Here is a 15185-nt window from a genome sequence, read left to right as displayed (position 1 = left end):
AGGCTGATGGAGCGTGTGTGTGTGTGTGTGTGTGTGTGTGTGTGTGTGCAGGTGCGTGTGTGCAGGTGCGTGTGTGCAGGTGCGTGTGTGCAGGTGCGTGTGTGCAGGTGCGTGTGTGCAGGTGCGTGCGTGCGTGCGTGCGTGCGTGCGTGTGCAGGTGTGTGTGTGCAGGTGCATGCGTGCGTGTGTGTGTGCAGGTGTGTGTGTGCAGGTGCATGCGTGTGTGTGTGTGTGCAGGTGCATGCGTGTGTGTGTGTGTGTGCGTGCGTGCGTGGAGGAAGAGTGCTGTGGTGCTGACCTGCAGGTCGTAGAGGAAGCGGAGTGTGTGTGTGTGTGCAGGTGTGTGTGTGTGTGTGTGCAGGTGTGTGTGTGTGTGCGTGTGTGCGTGCGTGGAGGAAGAGTGCTGTGGTGCTGACCTGCAGGTCGTAGAGGAAGCGCAGTGTGTGTGTGTGTGTGTGTGTGCAGGTGTGTGTGTGTGTGTGTGTGTGTGTGTGTGTGTGTGTGTGCAGGTGTGTGTGTGTGTGCAGGTGTGTGCAGGTGTGTGTGTGTGTGCAGGTGTGTGTGTGTGTGTGTGTGTGTGTGTGCAGGTGTGTGTGTGTGTAGGTGTGTGTGTGTGTGTGTGTGTGTGTGTGTGTGTGCAGGTGTGTGTGTGTGTGTGTGTGTGTGTGTGTGCAGGTGTGTGTGTGTGTGTGCAGGTGTGTGTGTGTGTGTGCAGGTGTGTGTGTGTGTGTGTGTGTGTGCGTGGAGGAAGAGTGCTGTGGTGCTGACCTGCAGGTCGTAGAGGAAGTGGAAAGAGCTCTGTTGTGCGGCAGCGTGCAGGTGTGTGTGTGTGTGTGCAGGTGTGTGTGTGTGTGTGTGCAGGTGTGTGTGTGTGTGCAGGTGTGTGTGTGCAGGTGCATGTGTGTGTGTGTGTGTGTGTGTGCAGGTGTGTGTGTGTGTGTGTGTGTGCGGTGCTGACCTGCAGGTCGTAGAGGAAGTGGAAAGAGCTCTGTTGTGCGGCAGCGTCCTTCACCGCATTGGCCAGCTCCAGAGAGCCCCGCCCCCCACGTGACCAATGGTGGCAGGGCACCGCCGCCGCCGCCCCACAATCCTTTGCAATGGAGCACACCAGGTCCAGCTCCGCCTGGGAGTCCGTCCTACAGAAGCCCAGAGAAAATGAGCACACACACACTCCTGCACACACACTCCTGCACACACACACCTACACACTCACGCACACACACACACACACTCACGCACACACACGCCTACACACACACTCCTGCACACACACACCTACAGTACACACACACACGCACAAACACACACACGCCTGCACACACACACCTACACACACACACGCCTACACACACACACACGCGCACACACGCCTACACACACACACACACACACACGCCTACACACACACACACACACGCCTACACACACACACACGCCTACACACACACACACGCCTACACACACACACACGCCTACACACACACACACATGCCTACACACACACACGCCTACAAACACACTCGCGCACACACACCTACGCCTACACACACACACACCTACACACACACTCGCGCACACACGCCTACACACACACACGCCTACACACACACACGCCTACAAACACACTCGCACACACACACCTACGCCTACACACACACAGACCTACACACACCTACACACACACACTCGCGCACACACGCCTACACACACACACACGCCTACACACACACTCGCGCACACACACACACACACACACCTGCACACACACACACACACCTGCACACACACACACAAACGCCTACAAACACACACTCGCACACACACACCTACACACACACCTGCACGCACACACACTCGTACACACACACACCTACACACACACTCGTGCACACACACCTACACACACACACCTGCATACACACACACACACTCGCGCACACACACACACCTGCACACACACACACACACACACACCTACACACACCTGCACACACACACACACACCTACACACACACACACTCGCACACACACACACCTACACACACACACACACCTACACACACTCACACACCTACACACACTCACACACCTACACACACTCACACACCTACACACACTCACTCACTCACGCACGCACGCCTACACACACACACACACCTACACACACACACACACACCTACACACACACACACACACACATACACACACTCGCACACACACGCCTACACACACACACACTCACTCACTCACGCACGCACACTCACACGCACACCCGCACACTTACACACTCACTCGCACACACTCACACACACTCTCACACACTAACTTGACCCTACCAGTATGGAGTGAAGTCAGTGCTGTAGTCTAGTTTTCTGTGGTGGGTTAGCGTGTGTCTGTGGTGGGTTAGCGTGTGTCTGTGGTGGGTTAGTGTGTGTCTGTGGTGGGTTAGTGTGTGTCTGTGGTGGGTTAGCGTGTGTCTGTGTGTGCAGGTGTGTGTGTGTGAGGCGCCAAAATAGCCAAATACAGATGAGAATCTTAGATACACGTTATCCTCCACACACACACACCTACACACACACACCTGCACACACACACACCTGCACACACACACACCTACACACACACACACACACACACACGCCTACACACACACGCCTGCTTAGATCTTAGATACACGTTATCCTCCACACACACACACACACGCCTGCTTAGATCTTAGATACACGTTATCCTCCACACACACACACCTGCACACACACACACTCGCACACACACACACACACACACCTACACACACACGCCTGCTTAGATCTTAGATACACGTTATCCTCCACACACACACACCTGCACACACACACACGCCTGCTTAGATCTTAGATACATGTTATCCTCCACACACACACACCTGCACACACACACACACACTCGCACACACACACCTACACACACACGCCTGCTTAGATCTTAGATACATGTTATCCTCCACACACACACACCTGCACACACACACACACACTCGCACACCTACACACACACGCCTGCTTAGATCTTAGATACACGTTATCCTCCACACACAGTACTAAGGAATATAAAGGGGTGGATGTTAGGGACTCAGTAGGCCACAGGTGATTGGATGGTTTCTGATTGAATGTTTCTGATTGGATGGTTTCAGAGGTTATTCACACGTATCTTTGCTCATGTTTTACTCCAAACCCAAGAACTTTGTATGTGGCGTACACCTGCGTATCACCTAGACTACAGCACTGAGTGAAGTGGAGTGTGTGTTTGTGTATGTGTGTGTGTCTGTGTGTGTGTGTGAGTGTGTGTGTGTATTGTGTGTGGAAGGAGCTGTATAGTGTTTATTTGTGTGTCTGTGTGTGTGTGTGGAAGAAGCTGTATAGTGTTTATTACAAAATGGTCTTCAACTGTTCCGGAACAGAAACGTTATTCTGAAATCCACAAAAACCGGTTAATAACGTTTTTTTTTTCGTTCTCTATATATTTTATAAAATTTCACAAAAGCATATCCTATGTCAGGGAGACTATTTCCGGTTGTGCGAAAAACAAACCCGCATCTACACTGTTAATGTGAGCTAACAAGCCACTATGTAGCCAACTACTGTAGGCAAACAGCCTAATAATTTGATTTCTGCAGTTTGAAAAAAAAAAGAAACGAATAAATGGACCTTTGGTCCAAATGTGTAGATTTTGTCTTGCTGTTGTAATGTAACCTATCCGTCTGCCACTTCGGATCTTAGGCCAGCTCGTAGCGTAGGCTACTGAAACTGATTTGGAAATTGTTTGTAGCCTATGCGTAATAGCCTATTTTGCCTGTCCACGCCTTGTCGTTTTAAAGTCGGGATTTGAAATGTTTGCGCAATTATAGCCTATTCTATGTAGAAGAGTTAAACAGGAAATTTGAGATAGGCCTTGTCAGCAACAGACAGGTTTGTTTATAAACAGGGTTGGAATTATAGCGCAAGCCTTTGAAGATCTCCATATGGATAAAACTTAGGCTACAATCAGGTAAGGAGTTTAGCACGTATCCAGAGATATTTTTGATAAGAAATTATTTATAGGCATAGGTTAGACCTACAGTAAGTCTGTAGGCTATGGGATGGATAGCCCATCTGAATGTTTTTGGATGTCGCCTGTGATTTATTATTTTTGGGCATAGCTACGGTATAGGCTAAATCAAGGGGAAATAATGAGTAGGCCCTACGTCTATTCTAAGGTAAAGTCTACAAAAATAGACTTGATAGGCCAAACCAGGGAACCGGAAAAAAAATGAAATGTCCGACAAAATTAAATCTCTCCGGTCAAATTGTCCGATTGAAATTGGCTAATAATCCCGTCCCCCTAACGCAATCTGAATTTGAGAATAAGCCTTACAATGTAAGCCTATATTAAAGCAATACGTCCTTTGGCTATGTTTTTAAATGTACAGGCTCTACCGTTTGAAAGCTATTAAACAACACGCATAGCCTATGCTGCATTTCAAATACTGTAGGAAACATTTCAAATAGGAAGCGCACGCTTAAAATGTCCATGTTAAACAACGAACAAATGAGTGAGGCGGTTCAAACATGGCCAGGCCCAGGCAGACTAGCCTTAAAAGTTTTTCAGAGGACAGACGCGATGGATGATGATAAATTGGTAACGTCTGAAGCCTCAGATGTCTGGTCAACTCCACCACCACCAGATAAAAAGCATAAGTGTCGGGTGTATCTGTCGGAATCCTGACGTTGGAAGTGGAGTTGCGGGGTTGCGGCCGCTCCAAGACAGTCATTCTCTGTGTACACTGGACATGCAACTGTTCTGTACCCAAAGCATACAGTAGGCCTATGCTTTCTCTGTCTATGATCTGCAGGGTTAGGGCCTCCTCGACGAGGAGATTGCTGGTCCGCGGATAATTTCCGGCACAATTAAACGGTATCATTGAACCGCGGACCGAAAATAAAAGAAACTAAACATTTCCCAGAATAGGAAATATTTCTTAATTTATTGTTATCAAATAAAGAGGCATAGCATTAGGGGGTAGTGGTGTGAGCGCTCATTCTTGTGTGTGCGCATCTGTGCAAGTTAAACAGTGGAACCACTGGAGATAACGTGGGTAGCAGCAACAAACAACGTAGCCTTTTTAAAACAATGAACAAAGCGGACTCTTGCTGTCCATGAAAACATAGATACTGGCTAGATCTTGTTAGGCATGTTTACGTAAGTTAGGCTAATGAACATGTTGCATTCTATTCAGCCTGATTATGTCATTCTTTAAGCTACATAGCCTGTCTCCAGTGTACCTCAACTTGACTAGGTAATTAAGAAGCGATAATAGGACATTTGACCGGCATATCATCAAAATGTCCGGAAAACGAAACCTCTGCCGGTCACTTTGACCGGCATCATTTTTTCCTAGCGGAAACTCTGCGCCAAACACTGCCGGAACTTTAACGAACGAACGATATTTTGCGTTCCGAACCGGACCAGGACCGATATGTTGGTGGCGGAACGCATGCAAGAACGAAAACGTTAAACATAGGCCTACCTGAACCGTTCGGAATGGAACATTAATAATTTTGTTTTCAAGCACTGCCGTTTGCCCCCTGGCACAAACACACACACACACACAGCTGTGATTTATGCCCATGTGTTTGTCTGTCAGGTTGTGAAAGCAGGAATATTGTTTAGAAAGAGAGCCAGTAATATAAGTGTGTCCGTATGTGCGTGTGTGTATGTGTGTGTGTGTGTATTAGGGGTGTGAATCTCTCATGTAAAAGACGATACGATTCGCATCTAGATACATGGGCACGATTCGATACAAGAAAAGATACATGTTCATAAAAAACGATTCAGTACGATTCGATGCGATTCGATGCAATTCGGTGCAGTTCAAGAATGAAAAGCATTCTGAAAGATTTTTTATCATTTGCTCAAGGTGCACATTCATTTTATATTATCAATTGTCATGGTCATGGTTGTCAATTATAAAAAAAAAAAATGTGTCAATATGATTATCTAAACTGAGGTTTGGAATAGAAGAATAGTCTACATTTCAGTCAAACACAGCAGCCAAATACAACATAGACTTTATAGATTTTATAGAGTTATATCTGATTGCTTTCAAGGAGCTGTAGCCTATTGTTGAGGTAAGACAATACCAAAATAAAATATGCCACCACTCTGAGTGAATATGAATAAAATTATAATAATTTGTGTTCGTTTTAGCAGCAAGGGCCAAATTATTCTTTAACATTAAGGAAATCCCTTCATCAAACGTAAGGCTACTCTACAGACTATCATTGCTTTTTAGGAATGCTATAGTAAGTGTTTAATTTCGCGCTGGACTTTCAAAAACAAAAGAGTAAAAATTGTCAAACAAACGACCGAGTGCGAGTTGTCACGTGCTTAAGTTGCAATAGATGTATGGGTAATGAGGTCTTTTGACAACTTTGGGCAATGAATGTAGCCAAAAACGAACTGCATTACCCACAAATCCGAGTCTGAGCGAGCAGAAAAGGTTGTGAACCGATTCGTAACAAGTAAATCGATATAGCGACCGGTTCATTTCAGTTTTATTCCAATACGGGGCTTCACGTATCGATGTAGCCGTATCTTACACGTTAAAAAAACGGATACCGATAGGTATCGGTTAATCTTTACACCCTTAGTGTGTATGTGTGGTGTGTGTATGTCAAGTCAAGTCATGTTTATCTATAAAGCACTTTAAAACACCAGTTGCCCAAAGTGCTGTACAATAAGAAAAGGTTGAGAAAGCTGACAGACCGATAGACAGATAAAGAATGACAAACACACATATCAGTACGTTATGTAGAAGACAAACAGGTGCAAGAGCAGGGGGAGTGCTACAAACACACATATCAGTGTGTTATGTAGAAGACAAACAGTACAAAATAGAGTAAGCACTTATACTGAGTTAAAAGCCAGGGAGTAAAAGTAAGTTTTAAGATGTGATTTAAAAACAGGCAAAGAAGGAGCCAATCTTATATGTAGTGGGAGCTCATTCCCTGGTTTAGGGCCAATTACTGCAAAAGGCCAATCTCCCCTGCTCTTTAACCCCTTCTGCCCCATGTCCCCTGCTCTTTAACCCCTTCTGCCCCATGTCCCCTGCTCTTTAACCCCTTCTGCCCCATGTCCCCTGCTCTTTAACCCCTTCTGCCCCATGTCCCCTGCTCTTTAACCCCTTCTGCCCCATGTCCCCTGCTCTTTAACCCCTTCTGCCCCATGTCCCCTGCTCTTTAACCCCTTCTGCCCCATGTCCCCTGCTCTTTAACCCCTTCTGCCCCATGTCCCCTGCTCTTTAACCCCTTCTCCCCTGCTCTTTAACCCCATGTCCCCTGCTCTTTAACCCCATCTGCCCTGCTCTTTAACCCCATCTGCCCTGCTCTTTAACCCCATCTGCCCCATGTCCCCTGCTCTTTAACCCCTTCTCCCCTGCTCTTTAACCCCATGTCCCCTGCTCTTTAACCCCATCTGCCCCATGTCCCCTGCTCTTTAACCCCTTCTCCCCTGCTCTTTAACCCCATCTGCCCTGCTCTTTAACCCCATGTCCCCTGCTCTTTAACCCCATCTGCCCTGCTCTTTAACCCCATCTGCCCCATGTCCCCTGCTCTTTAACCCCTTCTCCCCTGCTCTTTAACCCCATCTGCCCTGCTCTTTAACCCCATGTCCCCTGCTCTTTAACCCCATCTGCCCTGCTCTTTAACCCCATCTGCCCTGCTCTTTAACCCCATCTGCCCCATCTGCCCTGCTCTTTAACCCCATCTGCCCTGCTCTTTAACCCCATCTGCCCTGCTCTTTAACCCCATCTGCCCTGCTCTTTAACCCCATGTCCCCTGCTCTTTAACCCCATCTGCCCTGCTCTTTAACCCCATCTGCCCTGCTCTTTAACCCCATCTGCCCCATGTCCCCTGCTCTTTAACCCCATCTGCCCCATCTGCCCTGCTCTTTAACCCCATCTGCCCCATGTCCCCTGCTCTTTAACCCCATCTGCCCTGCTCTTTAACCCCATCTGCCCTGCTCTTTAACCCCATCTGCCCTGCTCTTTAACCCCATCTGCCCTGCTCTTTAACCCCATCTGCCCTGCTCTTTAACCCCATGTCCCCTGCTCTTTAACCCCATCTGCCCCATCTGCCCTGCTCTTTAACCCCATCTGCCCTGCTCTTTAACCCCATCTGCCCCATCTGCCCTGCTCTTTAACCCCATCTGCCCCATGTCCCCTGCTCTTTAACCCCATCTGCCCCATGTCCCCTGCTCTTTAACCTTGATGGTGGGACTACAGGCGCCCTTGGTCAGCAGACCTAAGTGCCCTTGATGGAGCATGTGGTTGTAAAAGTTCTGACTGATAAGAGGGCTCCATCTTGCGTCCCAGCGCAATTGACTTTGTATACTCGCGCTTTTGTTTTTCCTATTTTGCAGTCAGCGCATATTGGAATTTTCCCTCCACAGGTACGTGCCTGTAAATTAGGGAATTCGATTGCGCCCACGAGGGCGGTTCAGCGAAAAGACGGGGCGTGTTCCGGCGCAAACGTTCACTATTGATATTTTGCAGTTTCAGAAAACAATTCCGCCACAGACCAGGAACTCCCTGGTCTAAAGTCTGTGGCGCAAATTCAGATGCTATTTTAAGGGTGCATGCATGACCACAGGCCTGCATGAATGAATGCGTTGCACACCAATCTACAGACACCCCCGTGCACAGATGGAAACATTCAAAGCCTTGATAATATGTCCATTTTCCGGTTTTGTTCGTGCATTGGTGACCTAAAAATTTAGTAGCCTATATAGTATGCCTAATTATGACCTATTAATTTGGACAGCTTTATACAGCCCTATAAAGGCTAAAGTTACCTTTAGTTTTGTTCCAATTTACCGTTGTATATGGCTTTAAACATTACAAACCACACAAACACAAAAGCATTATTCCAGCTGCGCTAAGGTTTTAAGCACCATAATTTTGCCTACCTTGTTGTAGCCCATCTGAAATAACTCCAAGCTTTGTTATGTTCCCTCCATCCTTTCATTATTTTCAAAAAACATTTAATATCCATGATGGCCTTGAAGTCTTGAGTTAGTGAATTAGCTTAACCCATTAACTGCATGACAGTAGGCTATTTACAATATTTTCTGTTAAGTAGAGTTTGTAAACACGTTATCATCAACTTAATGCACGCACAACTTTTGTTTGAGCAGGAGAGAGAATAACAATGAATGGATGCAGCAACTACAGAAATTGTAGCCAAGGCTACTTGCTGCTTTCTTGTACTATCTATGGTTGCTGGTTAACAGCACATAAAAGCTGATTTAAGATGTGAAAATATAGGCATACATCTAGCGTACACATTTTCACGAATCACGGATGTGTTGATGACATAAATTAGGAAATATTAGAGGACTTAAGGAGACGTGATGTTGAACTGCATGCCGATGCCACTGAACCCAAATGCCCCAGCGGCAGCTCGGGAGAGTATGTTAGATTACATTGTACATTGCAAAAATTGAACTGAACAGTGATTATATAGCGCTGTGAACGCTCCTGGCTGCGCCTGGCAAATACGCCACCACAATAGCAATCCGCTATGGAACAAGCGTGCCTGTTGTTAAAGGGAATGTGAGATGATGCTCTAATTGGTTTATTGCACGTTACACCCAAACCTCACCCATGATTAATGTAGCTACTTCAGACCACCCCATTTTAGATTTGCGTCGGGCGCAACAGTCAATTATCCCGCCGGTAAAATAGCAACAGCACCCAAGATCCGCCCACAAAGTCACTTGCGTTTTGCGCAAAGACACTTCCGTTTCAGCCCATTAAAATAGAGCCCATTAGAATAGAGCCCATTAGAATAGAGCCCATAGAGCCCATTAGAATAGAGCCCATAGAGCCCATTAGAATAGAGCCCATTAGAATAGAGCCCATTAGAATAGAGCCCATTAAAATAGAGCTCATTAGAATAGAGCTCATAGAGACCATTAAAATAGAGCCCATTAGAATAGAGTCCATTAGAATAGAGCCCATAAAGCCCATTAGAATAGAGCCCATTAGAATAGAGCCCATTAAAATAGAGCCCATTAAAATAGAGCCCATTAGAATAGAGCCCATTAGAATAGAGCCCATTAGAATAGAGCCCATAGAGCCCATTAGAATAGAGCCCATTAGAATAGAGCCCATAGAGCCCATTAGAATAGAGCCCATAGAGCCCATTAGAATAGAGCCCATAGAGCCCATTAGAATAGAGCCCATTAGAATAGAGCCCATAGAGCCCATTAGAATAGAGCCCATTAGAATAGAGCCCATTAGAATAGAGCCCATAGAGCCCATTAGAATAGAGCCCATAGAGCCCATTAGAATAGAGCCCATTAGAATAGAGCCCATAGAGCCCATTAGAATAGAGCCCATAGAGCCCATTAGAATAGAGCCCATTAGAATAGAGCCCATAGAGCCCATTAGAATAGAGCCCATTAGAATAGAGCCCATAGAGCCCATTAGAATAGAGCCCATTAGAATAGAGCCCATAGAGCCCATTAGAATAGAGCCCATAGAGCCCATTAGAATAGAGCCCATAGAGCCCATTAGAATAGAGCCCATTAGAATAGAGCCCATAGAGCCCATTAGAATAGAGCCCATAGAGCCCATAGAACCCAGAAGGTGCGAGCCCATTAAAAGATTTAAAAACAAATATTAGAATTTTAAAATGAATCCTAAAACAAACAGGAAGCCAGTGAAGGGCAGCAAGCACTGGGCTAATGTGCTCTCGCTTTCGCCTTTTAGTCAGGAGGCGGGCAGCTGCATTTTGGACTGACTGAAGTGGGCGAGGGAAGAACAGCTAGCGCCAGCATAGAGGGCATTACAGCATAGAGGGCATTACAATGATCAAGACAAACCTTAAATAGATAACAGAAACTTGGGTAACACTTTATAATAACTACACACAATTCATCATTTATTAAGCCTTTGTTACTTATTAGTTAATGGTTTGTTCATCATTAGTAATTTATTGTTCATACATAATTTATAATCAGTAAAGCATTTGTTCACACAGTTATAAATGGTTTGTTCATAATAAATAAGCATATATCTAAAATATGTTTATACATTATTGTTGATGCTTAATAAATGATGCAATAATATGTTTTTGATGAAGTAATATTTCCATTATTTAACAGTTGTTACATACACATGCACTAATGATTAGTTAGGGTGAGGATACATATTTTATAAATCCCTTCCTAATACTATAACTCATGATTAACTCAGGAGTTACAAGTGGTTAGTTAGTTACAGTGCATGAAAATGCCCTGTTCTGTTATCCGAAGTCTTCTTCTCCTTCTTCTTATTCTTCCCACCAAATGTATGCGTCTAATTCAGCTTCAACCGTTTAACGTAGAAACTTCGTTCAAACTTTGTAACGTAGGTCTTGAAAAGGACACTTGAGGAATGTATTTTTCACTTTTGTAAACTTTATACTTTTTGAGATATTAATAGAAAACAAGCTTATTTTTCCTCATAGACTTTGTATGGGGACTATGACATCATAATGGGCTAATTAACTTGATTTGCACCTGTATCAACTTCCAGCTGCTCAACTAGGCCCCATCAAAGAGCCAGTTAAACTGATTGCACCTGTATCAACTGCTTTCTGCTCAATTAGGCCAACTCTCTCTGTGTATCTCCATTCTACAAGGATATATAAGGCACATTCCATCCAACTTTCTATCCATTCATCCTCTTCAAACCATTCACTCATCTACCCATTAAACTATCCCATCAACATCCATTAAACAATCTGCCCATCAACATCCATTCAACTTTCTGTCTATCAACATCCATTACACTATCTACATTTAACTTTTAAACTATATACTCGGTCTCAGGCTTTAAGCATACAATCTGGCTCTCTTAAGACTACTATTTCCTCTGCCCACAACGGTTTCAAAATAAATGTCCTCATTACAATAATTCACTATTAAATAATTTAACTATTTAAACTACTCAACTATTTAACTGTTCAGCCATTTCAACTGTCAGTTGTTATCAACTATGACTCCTGCCAACTGTTTCCAAAGTAAAAGTTTGTTTGGCATTTTATGTTAATATACAGAATGTTTATATTTTCATGCACTGGTAATTTCCTCGAAATTACATTTTCTAGTTCATTTAGCAGACACTTTCACCCAAAGCGACTTACACATGTCAAGAAAATTAAAGGGCAAGGCCACATTGGTAGATGCCGGGGCTTGAACCCCCAACTTTATGGGTTACTGCATGCTAACCCGGCTCCATATCCACTACACTACCTCTGTCCAGTGGTATTGCAACAGTCAATTCAAAATATAATATAGATATGCGTGTTTACTATGAACAAACCATTTTTAACTGTGTGTAAACATGATTTACAGATGAGAATTAATGTAGGAATAATGCTTTACAAACAAAGAATACAGCATTTAATAATAGTTTACAGATGTTTAATACTACATGCTTAACAGTGTGTAGTAGAAGAAAACAGAAACTCTTGCCTAGCTGTAGGTCTTTTATCCGGGCCAAGGTAGTGTAGTGGATAAGGTGCTGGACTAGCATGCAGTAGTGTGGTAGCATAGTGGATAAGGTGCTGGACCAGCATGCAGTAGTGTGGTAGTGTAGTGGATAAGGTGCTGGACTAGCATGCAGTAGTGTGGTAGCATAGTGGATAAGGTGCTGGACCAGCATGCAGTAGTGTGGTAGTGTAGTGGATAAGGTGCTGGACTAGCATGCAGTAGTGTGGTAGCATAGTGGATAAGGTGCTGGACTAGCATGCAGTAGTGTGGTAGCGTAGTGGATAAGGTGCTGGACTAGCATGCAGTAGTGTGGTAGCATAGTGGATAAGGTGCTGGACTAGCATGCAGTAGTGTGGTAGTGTAGTGGATAAGGTGCTGGACTAGCATGCAGTACGACATTCGTACGTTGCTTGTCTGCTAAATGAATGAGTGTGAATGTAATCTTTACAACTCATTTGAAAATGTGTTGCAAGGCATATAAAGTCCTCACTTTAGATAAGCTCACAAAATATCATTAACTAACCACTTGTAACTCCTGAGTTAATCATGAATTATAGTATTAGGAAGTGGTTTATAAAATATGAATCCTCACCCTAATTAATCATTTGTGCATGTGTATGTAACAACTTAAATAATGGAAATATTACTTCATATTGCATAATGTATTAAGTATTAACAATAATTTATAAATATATTTTAGATAGAGGCTTATTTACTATGAACAAACCATTTATAACTGTGTGTACAAATACTTATGAGAATTAACATAGGAGCAATACTTTACAAATGATGAACAAAGCATTTTGTAATAGTTTGCAACTGGTTTATAATAAGAAAATGATTTCATTATAAGTGGTTGTTTCATTACTTATTAAGTATAAATCATGTACTTACAAACATATTTTTTGGATAGGCTTAATTACTATGAACAAACCATTTATAACTGTGTGAACAAATGCTTTACTGATGATAAATTATGTATGAACAAGAAATTACTAATGACGAACAAACCTTGCTCAAGGGCACTTAAGCCGTGCCTACTGGTCGGGGTTCGAACCGGTAACCCTCCGGTTACAAGTCCGAAGCGCTAACCAGTAGGCCACGGCTGCGAGTGCACGAGAGTGTGTGTGTGTGTGTGTGTGTGTGTGTGTGTGTGTGTGTGTGTGTGTGTGTGTGTGTGTGTGTGTGTGTGTGTGTGTGTGTGTGTGTGTGTGTGTGTGTGTGTGTGTGTGTGTGTGTGTGTGTGTGTGTCCAGTCCTAGGCGTGAGAACACTGTGTTCAACACTGTTTCCCTTTAAATCCTACACACGGAGATGAGCTACTTAACCCACAAGGAGGTAACAGGTGAAGAGGGGTAAGTAGGGTGTGGCGAGGGGTAAGTAGGGTGTGGAGAGGGGTAAGTAGGGTGTGGAGAGGGGTAAGTAGGGTGTGGAGAGGGGTAAGTAGAGGGGTAAGTAGGTTGTGGAGAGGGGTAAGTAGGGTGTGGAGAGGGGTAAGTAGGTTGTGGAGAGGGGTAAGTAGGGTGTGGAGAGGGGTAAGTAGAGGGGTAAGTAGTGTGTGGAAAGTGTGGAGAGGGGTAAGTAGGGTGTGGAGAGGGGTAAGTAGGGTGTGGAGAGGGGTAAGTAGAGGGGTAAGTAGGTTGTGGAGAGGGGTAAGTAGAGGGGTAAGTAGGGTGTGGAGAGGGGTAAGTAGAGGGGTAAGTAGAGGGGTAAGTAGGGTGTGGAGAGGGGTAAGTAGGGTGTGGAGAGGGGTAAGTAGGGTGTGGAGAGGGGTAAGTAGAGGGGTAAGTAGTGTGTGGAAAGTGTGGAGAGGGGTAAGTAGGGTGTGGAGAGGGGTAAGTAGGGTGTGGAGAGGGGTAAGTAGGGTGTGGAGAGGGGTAAGTAGGTTGTGGAGAGGGGTAAGTAGAGGGGTAAGTAGGGTGTGGAGAGGGGTAAGTAGAGGGGTAAGTAGTGTGTGGAAAGTGTGGAGAGGGGTATGTAGAGGGGTAAGTAGTGTGTGGAAAGTGTGGAGAGGGGTATGTAGGGTGTGGAGAGGGGTAAGTAGAGGGTAAGTAGGGTGTGGAGAGGGGTAAGTAGGTTGTGGAGAGGGGTAAGTAGAGGGGTAAGTAGGGTGTGGAGAGGGGTAAGTAGAGGGGTAAGTAGGGTGTGGAGAGGGGTAAGTAGAGGGGTAAGTAGGGGTGTGGAGAGGGGTAAGTAGAGGGGTAAGTAGGGTGTGGAGAGGGGTATGTAGGGTGTGGAGAGGGGGAAGTAAAGGGGTAAGTAGTCTTACTTGAAGACGTGAGCGCCACGACCACAGGGACCCCAAACAGCTGAGCGATCTGAATCTGCTTCTTCAGGTTACTGCAGCCAGATGCCACCAGCTGCAAACTCTGGAGAGAGAGAGAGAGAGAGGGAAGGGAGGGAGAGGGAGAGAGAGAGAGAGAGAGAGAGAGAGGGAAAGAGAGAGGGAAAAAGAGAGAGGGAGAGAGAGAGGGGGAGGGGGGGAGGAGAGAGAGAGAGAGAGAGAGAGAGAGAGGGGGAGAGGAGAGAGGGGAGAGAGAGAGAGGGGGAGGGGGGGGAGAGAGAGAGAGAGAGAGAGAGAGAGAGAGAGAGAGGAGGAGAGGAGAGAGGGAGAGAGAGAGGGGAGGGG

At 45.3% G+C, this 15185-nt stretch overlaps 1 protein-coding gene across 1 annotated transcript in view; it reads right to left on the bottom strand.

The window, feature by feature from the left end:
• The window catches only part of mthfd1l (methylenetetrahydrofolate dehydrogenase (NADP+ dependent) 1 like), a 96785-nt gene that overhangs the window by 23277 nt on the left and 58323 nt on the right, over window positions 1-15185 (bottom strand). Inside the window, exons 21-23 of the mRNA XM_042094569.1 lie at window positions 14826-14931; window positions 6826-6865; window positions 959-1136 (exon numbers count right to left, since the gene is read on the bottom strand). Coding sequence (XP_041950503.1) covers window positions 959-1136; window positions 6826-6865; window positions 14826-14931 — 324 coding nt within the window. The remainder of the gene's footprint in view (window positions 1-958; window positions 1137-6825; window positions 6866-14825; window positions 14932-15185) is intronic.

This window comes from Alosa sapidissima, chromosome 6, assembly GCF_018492685.1.
Source record: "Alosa sapidissima isolate fAloSap1 chromosome 6, fAloSap1.pri, whole genome shotgun sequence".
NCBI classification, from domain to species: domain Eukaryota; kingdom Metazoa; phylum Chordata; class Actinopteri; order Clupeiformes; family Clupeidae; genus Alosa; species Alosa sapidissima.
Note: the sequence above shows the minus strand (reverse complement) of the source record. Positions and strands in the feature narration are given on the sequence as shown.